This window comes from Equus asinus, chromosome 4 (genome assembly GCF_041296235.1).
Source record: "Equus asinus isolate D_3611 breed Donkey chromosome 4, EquAss-T2T_v2, whole genome shotgun sequence".
Classification (NCBI taxonomy): Eukaryota; Metazoa; Chordata; class Mammalia; order Perissodactyla; family Equidae; genus Equus; species Equus asinus.
The window spans coordinates 135,398,161-135,416,948 of NC_091793.1; the positions used below are offsets into that span (position 1 = coordinate 135,398,161).

The 18,788-nt window shown below is 36.4% G+C and overlaps 1 protein-coding gene across 8 annotated transcripts in view; it reads left to right on the forward strand.

Annotated features, from left to right (window-relative positions):
* SGO2 (shugoshin 2) overlaps positions 1-9,556 on the forward strand; it is a 28,821-nt gene extending 19,265 nt beyond the window's left edge. For all 8 annotated transcript variants that reach the window (XM_014832470.3, XM_070508333.1, XM_070508337.1 and 5 more), the window contains 4 exons: positions 538-773; positions 1,975-5,166; positions 6,620-6,770; positions 9,213-9,556. In XM_014832470.3, the coding sequence (XP_014687956.3) occupies positions 538-773; positions 1,975-5,166; positions 6,620-6,770; positions 9,213-9,228 (3,595 nt within the window). In that variant the 3' untranslated portion in view covers positions 9,229-9,556. The remainder of the gene's footprint in view (positions 1-537; positions 774-1,974; positions 5,167-6,619; positions 6,771-9,212) is intronic.
* Positions 9,557-18,788: the final 9,232 nt, after the last annotated feature.

Here is an 18,788-nt window from a genome sequence, read left to right on the forward strand (position 1 = left end):
AGAAGGTTAGATTATCAGATTGTTTCTGTCCCGCCCCCCCCCATAGATTTAGCTACTCTAGGAATATGGCTTTAATTTGCATGCATGCCTTTTGGAAACATAGCAAACGTTATTTCACACATAACTTTACATGCAATTGTAGTTATTTGAAACCAAAGTAAGAATTTTGGGTATTCCATAAAATTAATTATAGGAAAACTATAAATATTATGCATGAGTATTTGTAAGTATGTTTGAAATTTATTCATTTCATTAGTATTATTATCCTAATAGCCTAACCAGTAATTATATCAGTGATCTCCTTCTGGGGCCCTTGGAGCTGTGGGGATAAGAAGCATTCCTCTTTATTCCAAGGTTTGTACTATTAGAAACTATCTGTTTTTTACTTGTAAGTTGTCTTCACTGAACACAAAAGGTAACAAGGTGGGTTCATGGTTGGATCTTAAATAAATGGAATATAGAAAGAACTATCCATGTAATTTTCCAAATACTTTTTGTAAAATACAAAATTTCCCATTCTTTCCCACTTTCCTTTAGGGTTCCATTAACTTCAAATGATGATGATGATGATGATGATGATGGTAAAGAGAAAATGCAATGTGATGACAATATTAAATCAAAGATGTCACCTGATATTCCCTCTTCAGTATCAACAAGACAACCTTTATCAACTCAGTGTAATTTGGAATTATTATTTCTTAAAGAAAATAATCAGAATGTGTGTGGTTTAAGTGATTCAGAGCATATTTCTTCTATTGATATACTTCCCAAAGGTAAGATTGTTAGTTCATTTTGAGTATCATTATTAAGTAGTTAGGTTCATCAAATTTTTTTCTTGAGGCATGGTTTATAAACAGTTAATAAGTTAGATCTGTTACGTTATGGATTTACTAACTTTTGCTGTTTAAAATTGCTGGTGAAAAATTTAAAAATAAATATGCTGACAAATGTCAAATGCACCATGGGCTAATACTGTTACTCTGGGAGCAGTATTTAGAAGTAAACCTGCCTAAAGAGCTTCTCTTGGTATCTTAGCTTATGAATTAAAAGGTACCATACCCTGCTTAACAACAGGGATACGTTCTTGAGAAATGCATCGTTAGTTGATTTCGTAGTTGTGCAAATATCGTAGAGTGTACTTACACAAACCTAGATGGTATAGCCTACTACACACCTAGGCTATATAGTACTAATCTTACAGGACCACCATCATATACATAGTCTGTCATTGACCAAAATGTTTTGTGCAGTGCATGACTGTATATTTATTAAGTTTGGTCTTCTCCTTTTCATAGATAGAAAAATTGGATGCTTAGATAGGTGTAGTGACTTTTTAAAAATCATAACCAATTAGTGGTAAAGCGAAAACCTGAGCCTGGCTAATGGTTTAGTTAGAGAAAATGACACATTTTATTTATGTGGTATTTCAGAATAATAATCCTATGGTGTAGTCTGGCTTTGTATTTGTCATAGATTTTCAGATTGGGATATGGAACCACAACTATATTGAATTTAGAGCTTAGAATTATTTTTCCTTTCTAAAAATTTATGTGAGTGTGTGTGTGTAATTTATATAAACTTTAGCTTCCTTCTCATAGCCTTTCAACAGTAATCCTTATCAGAGTTATTACTGTTATTTGGGTTCCTTTGCTGGCCTCCTCCCATTCTAGAAATATATTTTAGTGGCTCTACTTTTGGCTATTCTCCACTCTACTGTTGGGACCAAAGCAGAGTGAATTCTCAGGAATTATATTCCATAGATACAAGTATAAAATGTGGGTTATGAATACTGTGGTCATTTTGGCTTTATTTTTTATCAGCATAGATTCTTCATAATATAAGTATCTGAACAGAACAGAACACATTGTCAGAAATCTTCTCTGTGAAACAGTTTGATTTCTAATCTCTTTTGTTTAAAATGATAAATTTCATGTCATTTCTTATTTCTGAGTTTTGTTTCCCTTTGTTTTATAGAAATCCATTCCCGCTCAGACCAAAGTTCCAAGAGTTCTTTAATGAGTGAGATGAAAAACGTCCAGTCCATCAGCCACAGAAAGGAGAAACCATCTCTTGGTAATGTGACTGAAAGGAAAAAACGTGTATCATCTCGGGAATCAAAGAATCCTGCAGACGCTCCCTGTGTGACAGATTTAGAGCAACAGCAGATTTCAAGTCCAGGATTAAATCGGAATAATGAGATAAGTGATTGTACTAATGAAACAAATATTAAAATGCAAAGAAACATCCAGGGCCTTCCTGACACCTCTGAGTCTGCTGGTGAACCTACTGCAGAGCACGTGAGTCAAGTTGAGGGTAATGGCGACTTTCAATTGCAGAAAACTGTGTATGATGCTGACATGGACTTAACTGCAAGTGAAGTAAGCACAATTATTACAGTTTCAACAGGGACTAAAAATAAAAGTAATAAAAAACCAAATGATTGTGGAATGAAAACTTTCAGAAAAGTGAAAGATTCAAGCTCTGACAAAAAGAAAGAAAGATCAAAGAGACAATTTAAAAATAGTTCACATGTGGATATTGAGGAAAAGATTGAAAACAGACCAGAAAGAAGATCTGTTGTTCTGGATGGCAAAGGGGATTCAGAAGATCCAAATTTTATTTTCAATACTGAACAGCTGGCTCAGTTGAACATCCTGAAGAAAATTCATAATGGCTTCGATCAAGATGACAGACAAAGTACACGGTATGATAAAAAAAAGAAAAGAATATGTGTAACAGATGAACCAGAAGAACCATACTTGTTCTCCCAAAGTTCAGATAAATTCCAACAGGAGAGTAAATTTGATATGGGTCAGAGTTCTCTAGCTTGTAATAAAAGTAAACCTTCTAGGCAGACTTTTGTGATTCATATGTTAGAAAAAGGTAACTTGTTCCCAAACCAAAAGGATAAAGAAACCATTTCTGAAAACCTAGAAGCCACAAATGAGTTTCAAACAGTTGATCTTTCCACCAAAGATAATGGGAATTTACATGATTATGAGACCCAAAATTTGTTGGATTTGAAAAAGCATGTCACTGATATGCAACCTGCTCAGCAAAATGAATCAAAAATAAATAAGAAGCTTAGGCAGAAAGTAAATCGGAAGACAGAAATAATTTCCGAAATGAACCAGATATATGGCGATACTGCTAAAGATGCACATGGCCCAGAAAAAGGTAACTTTTTCTTCCAAATCCAGAAGGATAAAGAAACCATCTCTGGAAACCTAGAAGTTTCTAAAGAGTCTCAAATACCTACTCTTTCCACCATCAGTAATGGAAACCTGTGCAATTGTGAGACCCAGGATGTGTTGGGTTTTCAAAAGCAGATCACCAATGTGTCCATTCTTCAGCAAAATGAATCAAAAGTTAATAAGATTAGGCAGAAAGTAAATCGGAAGACAGAAATAATTTCTGAAGTGAATTATATAGATGATGAGAAAAGTGTGTATTGCCCAGGAAAGGATAACTCTTTCTTCCTAACCCAGAATGATACAGCAATCATCCCTGAAAACCGAGAAGTCCCAAGTGAGTTTACAATACATTCTCTTTCCACCAAAGATAGTGGAAACCTGTATGATTTTGAGACTCAAGATGTTTTGAGGGTGAAAAAGCCTGTCCGTGATATGCAGGCTGCTTGTCAAAATCAATCAGAAATAGATAAGAAGCTTAGGCAAAAGGTATGTCGGAAGACAGAAATAATTTCCGAAATCAACCAAATATATGAGAATAATGACAAAGGCATACATGACCCAGGAAAAGGTAACTTATTTTCTCTGGCCCTAAAGGATAAAGAAATCATCCCCAAAAGCCTAGAAGACTCAAATGAGTTTCAAACAGCTGGTCCTTCCACAAGAGGTAATAGGGACCTATGTGATTATGAGACTCAAAACATTTTGGGGATGAAAAAGCATGTTACTGATATGCCACCTGCAAAGCAGAATGCATCAAAAATAAATAAGAGGCTCAGGCAGAAAGTAAGTCGGAAGACAGAAATAATTCTGGAAATGAACCAGCTAAATGAATTTAATGACAAAGGTGTGCATGACCCAGAAAAAGATGACTTCTTTTCCCTAACCCAAAAGGATAAAGAAACCATTTCTGAAAACCTGGAAGTCACAAATGAATTTAAAACAGCTTATCTTTCCACCAAAGATAATGGAAATTTATATGAGTGTGAGACCTGGAATATGTTGGATATGAAAAAGCGTGTCACTGATATGCAATCTGCTCAGCGAAAGGAATCAAAAACAAGTAAGAAGCCTAGGCAGAAAGTAAATCGGAAGACAGAAATAATTTCTGAAATGTTCCAAATATATGAGGATAATGATAAAGATGTGCCTGGCCCAGAAAGCTATACAAAAGATCTTGATCTTAAAATAAATAAATCCAAACAAAGACTTGAATGCCAAGGTATTATCAGTAGAAACTGTATGGAAATCAACAGTAATGAAAAGGAAAATTGTGATCAAATTTCAAATCCTTGTAAACTGGTTAAAAAGCCTGGGAAAGAATCATCAGGCAGGGCAAAGAACATTTTGGCAAAAAGTGAAAACAAACCTATTTTGCAGTTAACAGATTCTTCACAGACTTGTATCTCCTTAGAATCGGGTTTAAAACATGTTCCTAATGAAGCAGATTCTGATCCTGGAAACCAAATGGAATTACGTAACAATCTAAAGCAAAGCACTACAACTCTGAATAAAAACAGAGATATCCCCTCTGTGGAAGTGATAAAAGAAGGAGAGTGCCAGGTCAGAAAAGTCAGTAAGATGCCATCCAGATCAAAAAGGAAGACCTTCAGAGATCCTTCTCCAGAGAGCTGTGAAGTAACCAACACCATTCAGGGAGTATCAGTTGAATCTGAACAAGCCGATAAGGAAAAAAATTTGGAAAATAATAAAATTGTCACAGTTAAGCCAGACTTTTACACAAAGGTGTTGACGTCTTTATCTCAAATATATTCACCTAATATACAAGAGTCTTCCTTTAACAGTGTTCATGAAGGTTCAATACCTTTAAGTATTTCTTCTAGTAAAAATCTGATAATAAGAGAAAATTTTGCCCTGGAGAGCTCACCAATCTTTCAAGTAAGTGAGGATGTGCATGAGAAGATGGAAGGGATGAAATGTAAAGTCAGCCAGAGGACACAAAAATCAGAAATAGGTAGGTCAATACCTGAGGTGATCAAGTTTTAAAAGTGTATTTTTTTTCACTTAACCAGTAAAATATTTCCTTTTATAACTGATATTTTTATAGAATTTAAAAACAGTATTTAACTGTGTTGCCTGATCTATGGAAGCAATATGAAGCAATTTTAAAAAGGTTTAATACTTTGGGAAGATAACCGTGAGAATGTCTTGGACTTTTATAACCTAAAAAACGGATTTGGCCTTCACCACAAAGTTCTCCGATAATGGCATTAGGCAGATAATTTATTTCCTCATATGTTTGAAGGAAATTGAGTGTTTTCAATGTGTATAATAATGCTTTGCCCTGGTTTGTTTAACAAAGCCACCTGCAAGTTTCCTAAGGGCGAGACTCTCCAACAGCGTATATTTAATGTGATCAAAGCATTGTTCTAGATGTTTTAGAGGATTAAAAAATAACCAATACCAGCTCCCTTTCCTCAGAATACATGGATGTAGAAGTAACAAACAGTGTTGAAATGTGGTAAATGGTGTAATAAAAGCACACACATTATGCTGAGGGCTATAATTGGGAGTCATTTGACTAGAGGAACCTGCAAAGGCGTCATGAAGGGAGCATTTTAGGCCCTTAGGGACAGGTAGGCTTTTGACCTTCAGTGTTTCTTCTTTGCCCCAGTTATTAAAATAGTATTCACTGAAGAAAATTGGAAGTAGAGAATCAGAAAATAGCAGGAAAAACAGTCATCTGGGAAACTGCAGTCAACATTTTGACACATGCATACAGACTTGAATCTATGGATTTTAAATAGATACTTGAAATCCTATTATATATAACATTACTCATCCCACTTTTTCCCCTTAACATTGAATCCTAAGGATGTTCCTTTGTTAATAGAAATTTTGTGACATTTGACATTCCCATGTCAATTACAGTTTTCTACGGGGAGCCTAGCATTTCCAGTACATGTGTGTGGAACACTAGGATTTTGATGGATCAGGCTGCTCCAGTAGAAGGAATACTGGAGGGAAGGAAGGAGAAAGGTCTAGAGCTGCAGGACATGTTAGAGGACAGGAGCCATCTTTCGTCTCTGCTCCTCATGGTGCCTTTCACAGAGTGAGCCACTGATGACCAATGTTCCATGAATGCACATTAATTTGTGTGATTCTGTGAAGAGAGTTGAATCATGAAGAATTGTTATCAGCCTGTATGTGATTTCAGAATAAAATTGTTGCAGGCCACTTTGGTAGTTTATTTCAAATTTTAAGTCTCTTTTCCTCTCTTTATTGCTAGAAAAAAAATTAAACATTTACAAATAATTTCAGTGTTACTATTGTAATGTTTAAAATTATAACTTATTGTTAAGTTTAAAAATTTGCTACCAACAATTTGCAAGCCATTAAATATCCCATATCTTTTCCATCTCTCTCTCTCTTTTTACAAATATTTCTGAAAATAATATTCTTTTCAGGAGATAGAACACTACAGGACTTGACAAATACCAATTTTGTTTCAAATAACACTGCTAAATCTGACAGTAAGTCAGAAGGTCTGTCTTCAGAGCTACCAAGCCGGAGAAGAAGGTGTACTCCTCTCGATTTAAAAGAGCCAAGTCTCAAAAGGTATGTATTTCAATGATATTCAGTGATTTCACTGTGATATTATATATGTTTTTTAAAAAATTCCTGCCTGAATTAGCATTTGAGTACTTCTGATTATCGATAAAACGTATACTGTTGACTTGTAACAACCACAGTATGATCTGGGTAAGAATTGAAGAAAGGTCTTTTATTCTTTGAACAGACTTTTAAAACTAATTTGTTGCCTATGATTTGCAAACCAGCGTTTCAATATCTGTTACCCACATTTATTTATTTTCTACCTTGTCCTTCAAAGAATTCAAAGTGGTTTATATGTCCTTTGGCCTCAAAGAACAACACTCCTTTTTCTTTCTTTTTTTAAACTTCAGACATACCCCAACAAAGAGAAAATAGTACCTCCCACCCCCATGTATCCATCCCTCAGGTTCAACAGTCATCAATATTTTGACATATTTACTTCATCTATCCTTTTTTGTTGTGGTATTTTTTAAAGCAAATGCCTAATATTGGGTCATTCACTTCCTAAAACATTTCCATATATATCTCTGAAAAATAAGAACTTCTCAACCAAACTGGACAACAATGATCACATCTAACAAAGTTATCAATGTTATCATCTAATAGCTAATTCCTATTCAATATCTATTCAAAATCTATTCAGATTTCCTTGATTATCTCAAAAATGCCCAAATGCCTTTTACATGTGTTTTATTCAGAATCTCATTTTTTTAAAGAATAAATGAACCTGATCGTATTTGGGACAGTATTTTCAAAAGGATAGAGAAAAATATTGTTAAATGTTCACTTCTTTATGTTGTTTCAGTGTTTGGTTTTTTTATAAAATTAGATATTGGAGGTTCTGGCAGGTATTTTAAAACAATAACCAGCAGATGGCAGCAATACAGGAGAGGGTGCAAGAGAAGCAAATTAAAAGTGAAATAAAGGACCCAAGGGCTTTTTTTAAAAAACAGCTTTATTGAGCTATAGTTCACAAACCATACATCTCTCCATTTAAAGTGTACAAATCAGTGGTTTTTGGTATATTCATGAATATGTGCACCATCTCCACAGTCAATTTTAGATTTTCTTCACCTCAAAAACAAACCCCATGCCCTTTACCTATCGTTACCATACCCTCCAGCCCTAGGCAACCATTCATCTACTTCCTGTCTCTATAGATTTCCCTGTTCCAGACATTTCCTATGAATGGAATCATGTGATATGTGGTCTTTGGAGCTGGCTTCTTTCATTTAGCATAATGTCTTCAAGGTTTGTCCATATTGTAGCATGTATCAGTATTTCATTCTTTTTTATGACTGAATGATAGTCTGTTGTATAGATACACCACATTTTGTTTATCTATTTGTGTATTGGTGGACATTTGGTTGTTTCCACCTTTTGGCTATTATGAATAATGCTGCTATACACATTTGTTTGCAAGTCTTTTTGTGTACATATGTTTCTCTTCTCTTGAGTGAATTGCTTGTTGTGAACTCTTGTTGTGAATTGGTGGGTCATGGGTAGCTCTATGTTTAATCAGTTCAGGAACTGGTAGACTGTTTTCCAAAGATGCTACAGCATTTTACATTCCCACCAATGGTGTGCGAGAGTTCTGATTTCTCCATATCCTCGCCAACACACTTATTATTATTTGACTTTTTGATGATTCTAGCCATACCAGTGGGTGTGAAGTGGTGTCTTATTATGGTTGTGATTTGCATTTCCCTGATGACTAATGATGTTGAGCATCTTTTCATGTGCTTATTGGCCATTTGTGTATCTTCTTTGAAGAAATATCTATTCAGATCCTTTGCCCTTTTTTTAGTTGGGTTGTCTTTTTATTATTGAGTTGTAAGTTAAACTTTTTATGTTGGACTAATTTTAGACCTACCAAAAAGTTGTAAAAATAGAATGGAGGTTTCTCATATGCTCCTCACCCAGCTTTCTCTAATTTTAACATCTTACATACCCATGGTATGATTTTCAAAACTAGAAAATCTTATGCTGCAGTACTGTTAACTAAACTATAGACTTCCACTAATATCTCTTGCTCTTTTAGAATCCTATCCAGGATCTCACTTTGCCTTTAGTTCTTGTTTCTCCTTAGTCTCCTCTAGCTGCTGAGTGTGGCAGTATTTTATTCCTTAACCTGGGTGGCAGGTGCATCAGCTTTTACTTGATTGTTTCTAAATTGTATGTTTTCATATATTCTTACATGTATGCTAACGTTCATAATAAAAAGGAAATATGTAGGTAACATGTATAAAATCTATGTTGATAAATTTTTCTTAAACTTTAATAGTTCCCACCATCACAGAGTATTTCAAATATATGGCAAAGCTTGTGGTTTGAGGAAACAGCTTTCTACTGATATGAAGCAGCAATTTTCTTCTCCATGCTTCACAGCAAAAGCAGTAGTTTTGTGTTATTATTGTTAATCTTCCCTTTTTTTCTACCTTGCAGGAAGATGAGAAGATAAGGTGAATTTATGGATTCTGGTTTTTCTGAATTCTCAAACCATAACCTCTCAAAACAGATATATAAATAGGATCAAGAAAAGGAAACGCGTTTTGAAAAGTTTTAGGTTTTTTTTTTCGTCTTCTGCATTTTCCTGGAGTGTTGATTTATCCAGTCTTATGTTTAGATATATGCGCCTAAAGTAGCTGTTTTGTAATATTAAACTTAGGAAGTCATTTTGGTTATCCTGTAACTTATCCACCTGCTCATTTAAGCTTCTTTCAACCTCACAGCCCTTAACTAAACAATAGCTATTAACCTTTTAGCCAAATAAAATGTATTATAAATACTTTGTGCATTGGTTTTCTCGCTGTATGCCAAGCTGTCTTGTTTTGTTTTGTTTTTAAACCGTTCAGTATATGGGAACATCTGCCCCAGCCAGTCTTCTCTCACCCTTCATTCCTCTCCTTGCAGAATTACTTGTGTTATATGTAATCTGATGACTTGGCTGAGGGGGTTAACCTTTCAGGCTCTTTTGAATTTGGTTTTTATGACTTTATTTTAAAGCTCACCTACTATTCCAGTCATGAAAAGTAATAAATCCTATTCATATCTGAGCTCAAGGTACATAGCTCACTGCATTCAAATGACCAGTCAAATTGTATTCTGCCTAAATGGGAAAGCTTTCTTAAACAATATCTGACAAGTAAAAGGGTAGGCCCAGAAATCTGCATTTCTAGCAAACATTTCAGAGAATTTGGGGGTAGATTGTCCTAGGAGCAAACTTTGAGAATTGCTGTAGGAGAAGAGAGTCCCACAGAACTTGCTCACAAGACCAGCAGTGTCGGTGGAGTGGAGGCCAGAGGCTTTGTTACAGGCACGGTGTACACAGTGTTGGGGAGCTCGGCACCCTGACAGCCCTTGATCCCTTTCCTGCACCCCTGTTACTTTCAGCCTTTGGACTTCCTGTAGTCATCATTCTCTGGTATTATATTTTTGTTCCTATTGCTTATTTCTATTTTTTTCTCCTTTCTATGAGATTTGTCTTTTCTTTTTTCCCTTCCCATGCAAATTATTTTTCATTTTATATAGTCAAATTTGTCAACCTTTTTTTTTTTTTTAGCAGCGGAATTTGGTCACAGTAAGAAACAATTTTCCTATTCCCAGATTATCAAGACATTTACCCATGATTACATTTTGTTTTTACATTTAAATTTCTGATCCATGTGGATTTTGTTCTATTGTATAGGGTGAGGTATGAATGCAATTTTGACCTTTTTCCAAGTGACTCCCCATTAATTTAAAAATTTGTGTTTTCCACTATTGATTTGAAATGACACCTTCTTTTTTCTTTTCTTTTTTGTGAGGAAAATTGGCCCTGAGCTAACATCTGTTGCCAGTCTTCCTCTTTTTGCTTGAGGAAGATGGTCGCTGAGCTAACATCTTTGTTGATCTTCCTCTGTTTTCTATGTGGGATGCTGCTACAGCATGGCTTGCTGAGCAGTGTGTAGGCCCACGCCCAGGATCCAAACCTACGAACCGTGGGCTGCCGAAGCGGTTCTGTGCCACCAGGCTGGCCCCGAAATGCCACCTTTTTTTATGTTGTATTTCCATGTGCAGTTAAATTTATTTCTCCATTTTCTCTTCCCTTCTACTAGTCTGTGTGTCTTTTTTATGCCCCACTACCATACTCTTTATTTTATTTTATTTTATTTTATTTTATTTTATTTTTTAAGGATTGGCACCTGGGCTAACAACTGTTGCCAGTCTTTTTTTTCTGCTTTATCTCCCCAAACCCTCCCTGTACACAGTTGTGTATCTTAGTTGCAGGTCCTTCTAGTTGTGGGATGTGGGACGCCGCCTCAACGTGGCCTGACGAGCGGTGCCATGTCTGAGCTCAGGATCCAAACCCTGGGCCGCTGCAGCGGAGCACTCGAACTTAACCACTCGGCCACGGAGCCGGCCCCCATACTCTTTAAATTATAGAGACTTTAGGGAAGTTTCAAAGTTTCCCTCATAGAGGTTTACACATTTCTTGATAAATTTATGCCTTGATGTTTTACCTTTTTTTCTTAGTAATATAAATGGAATCTTCTTTTTGATTCTCTCTTCTAATTGATTATTCTTTACATATATGAAGATTATTGATTTCTGTATGTTAATTACTAAACTCTGTTATTGTTTGTAGTATATTCCTGACATATCTCCTGAAAACTAAGCTATCTTTACTTCTTTTTTCCCCAATTCATATGCAGCTCATTGCTTTTTCTTGTCTAATTGCATGGCTGCTACCTTAAGTAAAGTGTTAAATAGTGGTAGGTATCCTTGTCCTGTTCCTGATTTTCGTGAGAATGCCTCCAGTTTTACCCATTTAGTAAGATGCTGGGTTTGAGCTGGTTATGTATATTTATAATCACATTAAAGTACTATCTATCAATTATTATTCAGTGCTTTTTAGAAAAATCATGAATGAGTGTTGAATTTTGTCATGTGACTTTTGGCATTGATGGAGATTGTATTCGTTATTGTATTTATTTTATAAATTGTTAACCATATACTAGAGAACTGGACAAGAACTGAAAAGGCAAAAGGGACCAGTGGAGTATCGTCAAGGAAGTAACTAGGAGAAGCACCCAGCACCTCCAGGGCTGAGGGAACAGGACAGGATGTAGTTACTGAAGTTAGGAAGAGTTCCAGGACTCTGGTGAAAGAGTACAACTGGCTGGTGCTGTCTCTCTGAAGCACTATGACAAGACTGATCTGAGTGTGGAAAAGCTGCGAACTGGAGCCACCTGTTGCTACTGAAGTCAGTTGTTCCTGCCAGGATGAACTATTTCTGTGTCGATGCTGGCAGGAACAGGAAGCAAACAGGAAGGAAGAAACTTCTCCTGCCTCTTCCCTCCTTCCAGCTTGCCTCTATCATCTTCTATTGCCAGAGACTAAAAGGGAGCCTGGCAAAGGAGAAGTGTGCTTTGCAAAGGCCTAACCTTAACAAAGTGGAGTAGAGAAGTGTGGATTTGATGCTGAAACACAATATATCTTAATAATCAGCACAAAAATGACACATGATAGCTTAGTGTGATGAACTATGTTCATTAATTTGTTGATACTGTAACATTCTTGTTTTCATGGACTAAATCCCAGTTTTTAATGTATGCTAGCTATCGTCTCTCAGCTCCAAGGCCATCTCTCTCTACTTTGCTTTGTGATGCAGGAACACAACAAATCAGATTGTTTCTTTGCTGGCTGACTCTTTTTTAGCTTCTGTCAATAGGAGGTGATAGAAGGGGATGAAAAGTCAGGAAGAGGGAAAAGGAACTTGCTCCTGCCTATTTGCTTGCTTTTCCTGTCAGCATTGCATCAGCAGTGGTGCTTCCCTCAGGCCAGCAGTTGGCTCCAGTCACCAGTTGGTTAGCACTCCCAGAACCAGTCTCATTATGCCCCCTTGGAGGTAGCAGCACTACTTGGGCTGTGCGCCCTCATAGGCCTGAGGCCTAGCTCCTCAGGGGGCCTCCATCAGGCTCCTGAGGTGGCAGCACCATCCTGGCCACATGCCATCCTTTGAGATCTGAGTTCCAACTCCTGGAAGCCCTTTTCCTAGCACTTGAGGTATTAACAGTGGCCGAGCAGTGCCCTCCCCTCAAGGTCTCTTCCAAGTTTCTAGGTTCTAATAATCCCAGCCTTGTCCTTTTCTTACCCAAGCTTGTTGTTGTACATTGCTGGAGGGAATGCAAAATGATAACAGCTTTATAGAAAAAATTTTGATGATATCCAGCAAAATTTCATATGTGTGTAAAATCATTCAACCCAGCAATCTCACTTTTAGGAAACTATACCAAAAATTCTCTTGAAAAAATACAAAAATCTCACTATGACATGCGTTGTAATAGCGAAAAAGGAAGAAAAAAAAAGGAGCAATCTAAATAACCATAAATAGGGGACAGCTAACTTGAAAGCTGCCCAAAATGAATGAAAATAACTACCAATTTGGTGACAAACACAGAGATACTTGACCTCAGAAAAGGAATTTTGAATTTGTGTCTTTATTAGGGTATACTCTAAGGATAAAAAGAATGTAAAAAATCTTAAACTTTCGGGGAGTGACATCGGCATCATGTTGGAGTGAGTTCCCTTTGTCTCTCCCCTCTAATTTACAACTAAATGGACATCCATTAACCAACAGAGGATTCCTACACAGCACAACAGGATGCCTGAGAGATCCATGCAGCTATACATCTGAAGGTGGGTGGACTGGACCCTTGGGAAGCAGTGGAAGTGGGGGAACACCCCCCACCTCCACCCTACTCCCTGCTGTTGGGAGTGATCCAGGTTGCAGATCCTCATAGCAGTCAGCATGACTGTGAATGGAACTGGGGGCAGCCTGGCCCATACATGAATGCTTGCGGAGCCCAGCTGGCCTTGCCTGTAGGAGCTCCCACTGTGCTGCAGTGGCCCCAACCATGTGAATGCAGAGCAGCTGACTGGAACAATTACGAGCAGACAGAGCAGGGACAGAAAACAACCCCTGTCCCCCTCCCCCAATGGTGGCAGGTGGAGTCTGTGACTGGTAGCAACAGGAACCACAGCGGAACTGGTGACTCAGCCCTGAATGGCAGCAACTCTGACACAAGCTCCACCAGCAGCAGGAGGTTGTATATAAGTCCCTGGGTCCACAGGCCCCCCCACCAGAAACAGTGATATCTGTGAACCCAGAAGCCCTGGCATCGGTGCAACCAGCACCCCAAGACAACTCAGGAACAGCAGTGCAGGTGGTACACAAGACAGCAGCATCCAAGGCCATGGAGAGCCAGTGGAGGAACATGAGACCCAGGTGACCAAAACCAAAGTAACCAAAGCTGTACCCAAATAAGAAAAGGTGATTACTACCACAAATGCACTGTAGTTCATCAAACACCATAATGAACTACAGTAACATTACAGAACAGGACAATGACAACTCTCCAGAAACCAAACGTGAAGTGACAGAAGACTACAGTCTAACTGACAGAGAATTCAAAATAGCTGTCATAAAGAAACTCAGTGAGTTACAAGAAAACTCAGTGAGCTCAAGAATAAAATTAATGAACAGAAGGAATACTTCACCAAAGAGATTTAAGCCCTAAAAAAAACCTAAACAGAAATTCTGGATGTGAAGAACACAATTAATGAGATAAAAAATAAGGTAGAAAGCATAAAAGATAGAGTAGACCTTATAGAGGAGAGAATTAGTGGACTCAAAGATAGAAACCTAGAAATGTTTCAGGTGGAGGAGAAAGAACTAAGATTATTTAAAAATGAAGAAATTCTCTGAGAAATATCTGACTCAATTAGGAAAAGTAACATAAGGATTATGGGTATCCCAGATGGAGAAGAGAGGGAGAAAGGAGCAGAGAGCTTGTACAAAGAAATGAAGCTGAGAACTTCCCAAACCTGGATAAGAAACTGGACATACAAGTACATGAAGACAATAGAACTCCTAATTACATCAATAAACAAAGACAATCTCCAAGGAATATAATATTGAAACTGCCAAAAGTCAATGACAAAGAAAAAAATATTAAGGGCAGCAAGAGAGAAGAAAATAACCTACAAAAGAACCCCCATCAGGCTTTCAGCTGATTTCTCAGCAGAAACCATACAGGCTAGGAGAAATTGGAATGATATATTCAAAATACTGAAAGACAACAGCTATCAGCCAAGAATACTCTGTTCAGTGAAATTATCCCTCAGATATGATGGAGAAATAAAACCTTTCCTAGATAAACAAGAGCTGAGGGATTTCATCACCACTAGACCTGTCTTCAAGAAATGATAAAGGGAGACCTCTTACCTGAAACAAAAAGGCAAAGGTTTACACAGCTTTGAGCAATGAGAGATAGACAAAATTAAAAAAAATTGCAGATCTCTATCAGAATAGGTTAGCAAACAATTATAAAAGATAAAGGGAAAGAAAGTATCAAAAATAAGCACTTCATTTTAGTCACAAATTCCCAATACGAAAAATAAGTTGTGACATCAAAAACATAGAAGAGGAAGAGCAAAGGGATGGAACCTGATTAGGCTAATGGAGATAAGAGGCTGTCAGAAAATAGACTGTCTCATCTATGAGATCTTTTATACAAACCTCATGGTAACCACAAAACAAAACATAAGAGCAGAGTCACAAATCAAAAGTAAAGAGAAAACCATCACAGAAGACCACCAAACTGATATACCAGTCAGAAATACAAGGAAAAAGAAACAATGGAAATATAGAACAATATGAAAATGAGATAAAATTGCAGTATTAAGCCCTCATGTATCAATATTCACTCTAAATGTAAATGGATTGAATTCACCAATCAAAAGACATAGAGTGTCTAGATGGATTGAAAAACAAGACCCAACAATATGCTGCCTCCAGGAAACACCCTAAAGGTCTCAGCTCTAAAGGATCTCAGCTCTAAAGACAAACATAGGCTACGATTGAAGAGATGGAAGATGATACTCCAAGCAAATCGCAAGCAAATAAAAGTGGGTAAAGCCATACTTACATCAGACAAAGTGGACTTCAAGATAAAAAAGACAAGGAGAAACAAAGGTGGGCATTATATAATGATAAAAAGGACATTCTGCCAAGAAGACATAACACTCATTAATATATATGCACCTAGTACAGGAGCACCAAAGTATATAAAGCAACTATTAACAGACCTAAAGGGAGAAATTAAGAGCAACGCAATAATAGTAGGGGACTTCAATACCGTACTTACATCAATGGATAGATCATCCAGACAGAAAGTCAACAAGGAACCAGTGGCCTTAAATGAAACACTAGACAAGATGGACTTACTAGATATACGTAGAACATTCCATCCAAAAACAACAGAATATACATTCTTCTCAAGTGCACATGGAACATTCTGAAATATAGACCATATGTTGGGAAACAAAGCAAGCCTTAATGAATTTTAGAAGATTGAAATCATATCAAGCATCCTTTCCGACCACAATGTTATGAAATTAGAAATCAACTACAAGAAAAAAGCTGGGAAAGTCATAAATATGTGAAGACTAAACAATGTGCTACTGAACAACCATTGGATCAATGAAGAAATCAAAGGAGAAGTCAAAAAATACCTGGAGGCAAGTGAAAATGAAAACATACTAACTCTTGTGGGATGCAGCAAAAGTGGTACTAAGAGGAAAATTTATAGCAATATAGGCCTACCTCAACAAACAAGAAGAATCTCAAATAAATATTCTTAACACCTAACAGAAATAGAAAAAGAACAAAAGTCCCAAATTCAGTAGAAGGAGGGAAATAATAAAAATCAGAGCAGAAATAATTGAAATATAGACTAAAAAAACAGTAGAAAGGATCAATGAAACTAAGATCTAGTTCTTTGAGAAGATAAACAAAATTGACAAACCCTACCCCAACTCACTAAGAAAAAAAGACAAGGCTCAAATAAATAAAATTAGAAATGAAAGAGGAGAAATTACAACATATCACAGAAATATAAAGGATTATAAGAGAGTATTATGAAAAGATATTACGCCAACAAATTGGATAACCTAGAAGAAATAGATAAATTCTTAGTCTCATACAATCTTCCAAAATTGAATCATGAAGAATTACAGAATCTGAATAGACCAATCACAAGTAAAGAGATTGAAACAGTAATCAAAAACCTCCCAAAAAACAAAAGTCCAGGACCAGATGGCTTCTCTGGAGAATTCTACGAAATGTTCAAAGAAGATTTAATACCTATCATTCTCAAACTCTTCCGAAATATTGAAGATGGAATGCTTCCTAACTCATTCTATGTGGCCAACATTACCTTGATACCAAAACCAGACACAGACAACATAAAAAAGGAAAATTACAGGCCAATATCACTGATGAATACAGATGCTACAATCCTTGACAAAATATTAGCAAATCGAATTAAAATTAAAATTTAAACAATACATTAAATACATTAAAAGGATCATACACCATGATCAAGTGGGATTTATACCAGGGACAAAGGGATGGCTCAACATCCACAAATCAATCAATGTGATACACAACATTAACTAAATGAGATATAAAAATCACATAATCATCTCAATAGATGTATAAAAAGCATTTGACAAGATCCAACATCCATTTATGGTAAAAATTCTCAATAAAATGGGTATAAAAGGAAAGTACCTCAAAATATTAAAGGGTATATATGACAGACCCACAGCCAACATCATACTTAACAGTGAAAAACTAAAAGCCGTTCCTCCAAGAACAAGAACAAGACAAGGGTGCGCAATCTTGCTACTCTTATTCAACAGACTACTGGAAATTTTGGCCAGAGCAATTAGACGAGCAAAAGTAATAAAAGGGATCCAAATAGGAAAGGAAGAAGTAAAACTCTCACTGTTTTGGAATATGACATCATTATCTATATAGAATATCCTAAAGAATCCACTAGAAAGCTATTAGAAATAATCAACAACTGCAGCAAATGTAGAAAATCAACATAAAAAAATCAGTTGTATTTCTATACACTAATAATGAAGTAGCAGAAACAGAAGTCAAGAACACAATCCTATATACAACTGCAACAAAAATAATAAAATATCTAGGAATAAATTTAACCATGAAAGTGAAAGACCTATACAATGAAAATTATAAGACATTATTGAAAGAAATAGAAGATGATGTAAAGAAATGGAATGATATTCCATGCTCAGGGATTGGAAGAATAAACATAATTAAAATGTCCATATTACCTAAAGCAATCTACAGATTCAGTGCAATCCCAATCAGAATCCCAATGACATTCTTCACAAAAATAGAACCAAGAGTCCTAAAATTTATATGGAACACCAAAAGACCCCAAGAGCCAAAGCAGTCCAGAGGAAAAAGAACAGAGCTGGAGGCATCACAATCCCTGGCTTAAAAATATACTACAAAGCTATAGTAATCAAAACAGCATGGTACTGGTGCAAAACCAGACACACAGATCAATGGAACAAAATTGAAAGCCCAGAGGTAAAACCACACATCTATGGACAGTAACTCTTCGACAAAGGAGCCAAGAACATACAATGGGGAAAGGAAAGTTTCATCAATAGATGGTGTTGGGAAAACTGGACAGCCATGTGCAAAAGAAGTAGACTGTTATCTTTTGCCATACACAAAAATTAACTCAAATGGATTAAAGACTTGAATGTAAGACTGAAACCATAAAACTCCTAGAAGAAAATATAGGCAGTATACTCTTTCACATTGGTCTTAGCAGTATTTTTCGAATACCATGTCCACTCAGGCAAGGGAAACAAAAGAAAAAATAAACAAATGGGACTACATCAAACTAAAAAGCTTCTACAAGGCAAAGGAAACCATCAACAAAATGAAAAGACAGCCCACCAACTGGGAGAAAATATTTGCAAGTCATATATCTGACAAGGGGTTGATTTCAAAAATATATAAAGAACTCATACAACTCAACATAAACAAAAAAAAGCAAGCTGATCAAAAAACGGGCAGAGGATCTGAAGAGACATTTTTACAAAGAAGATATACAGATGCCTACAGACAAATGAAAAGATGTCTAACAT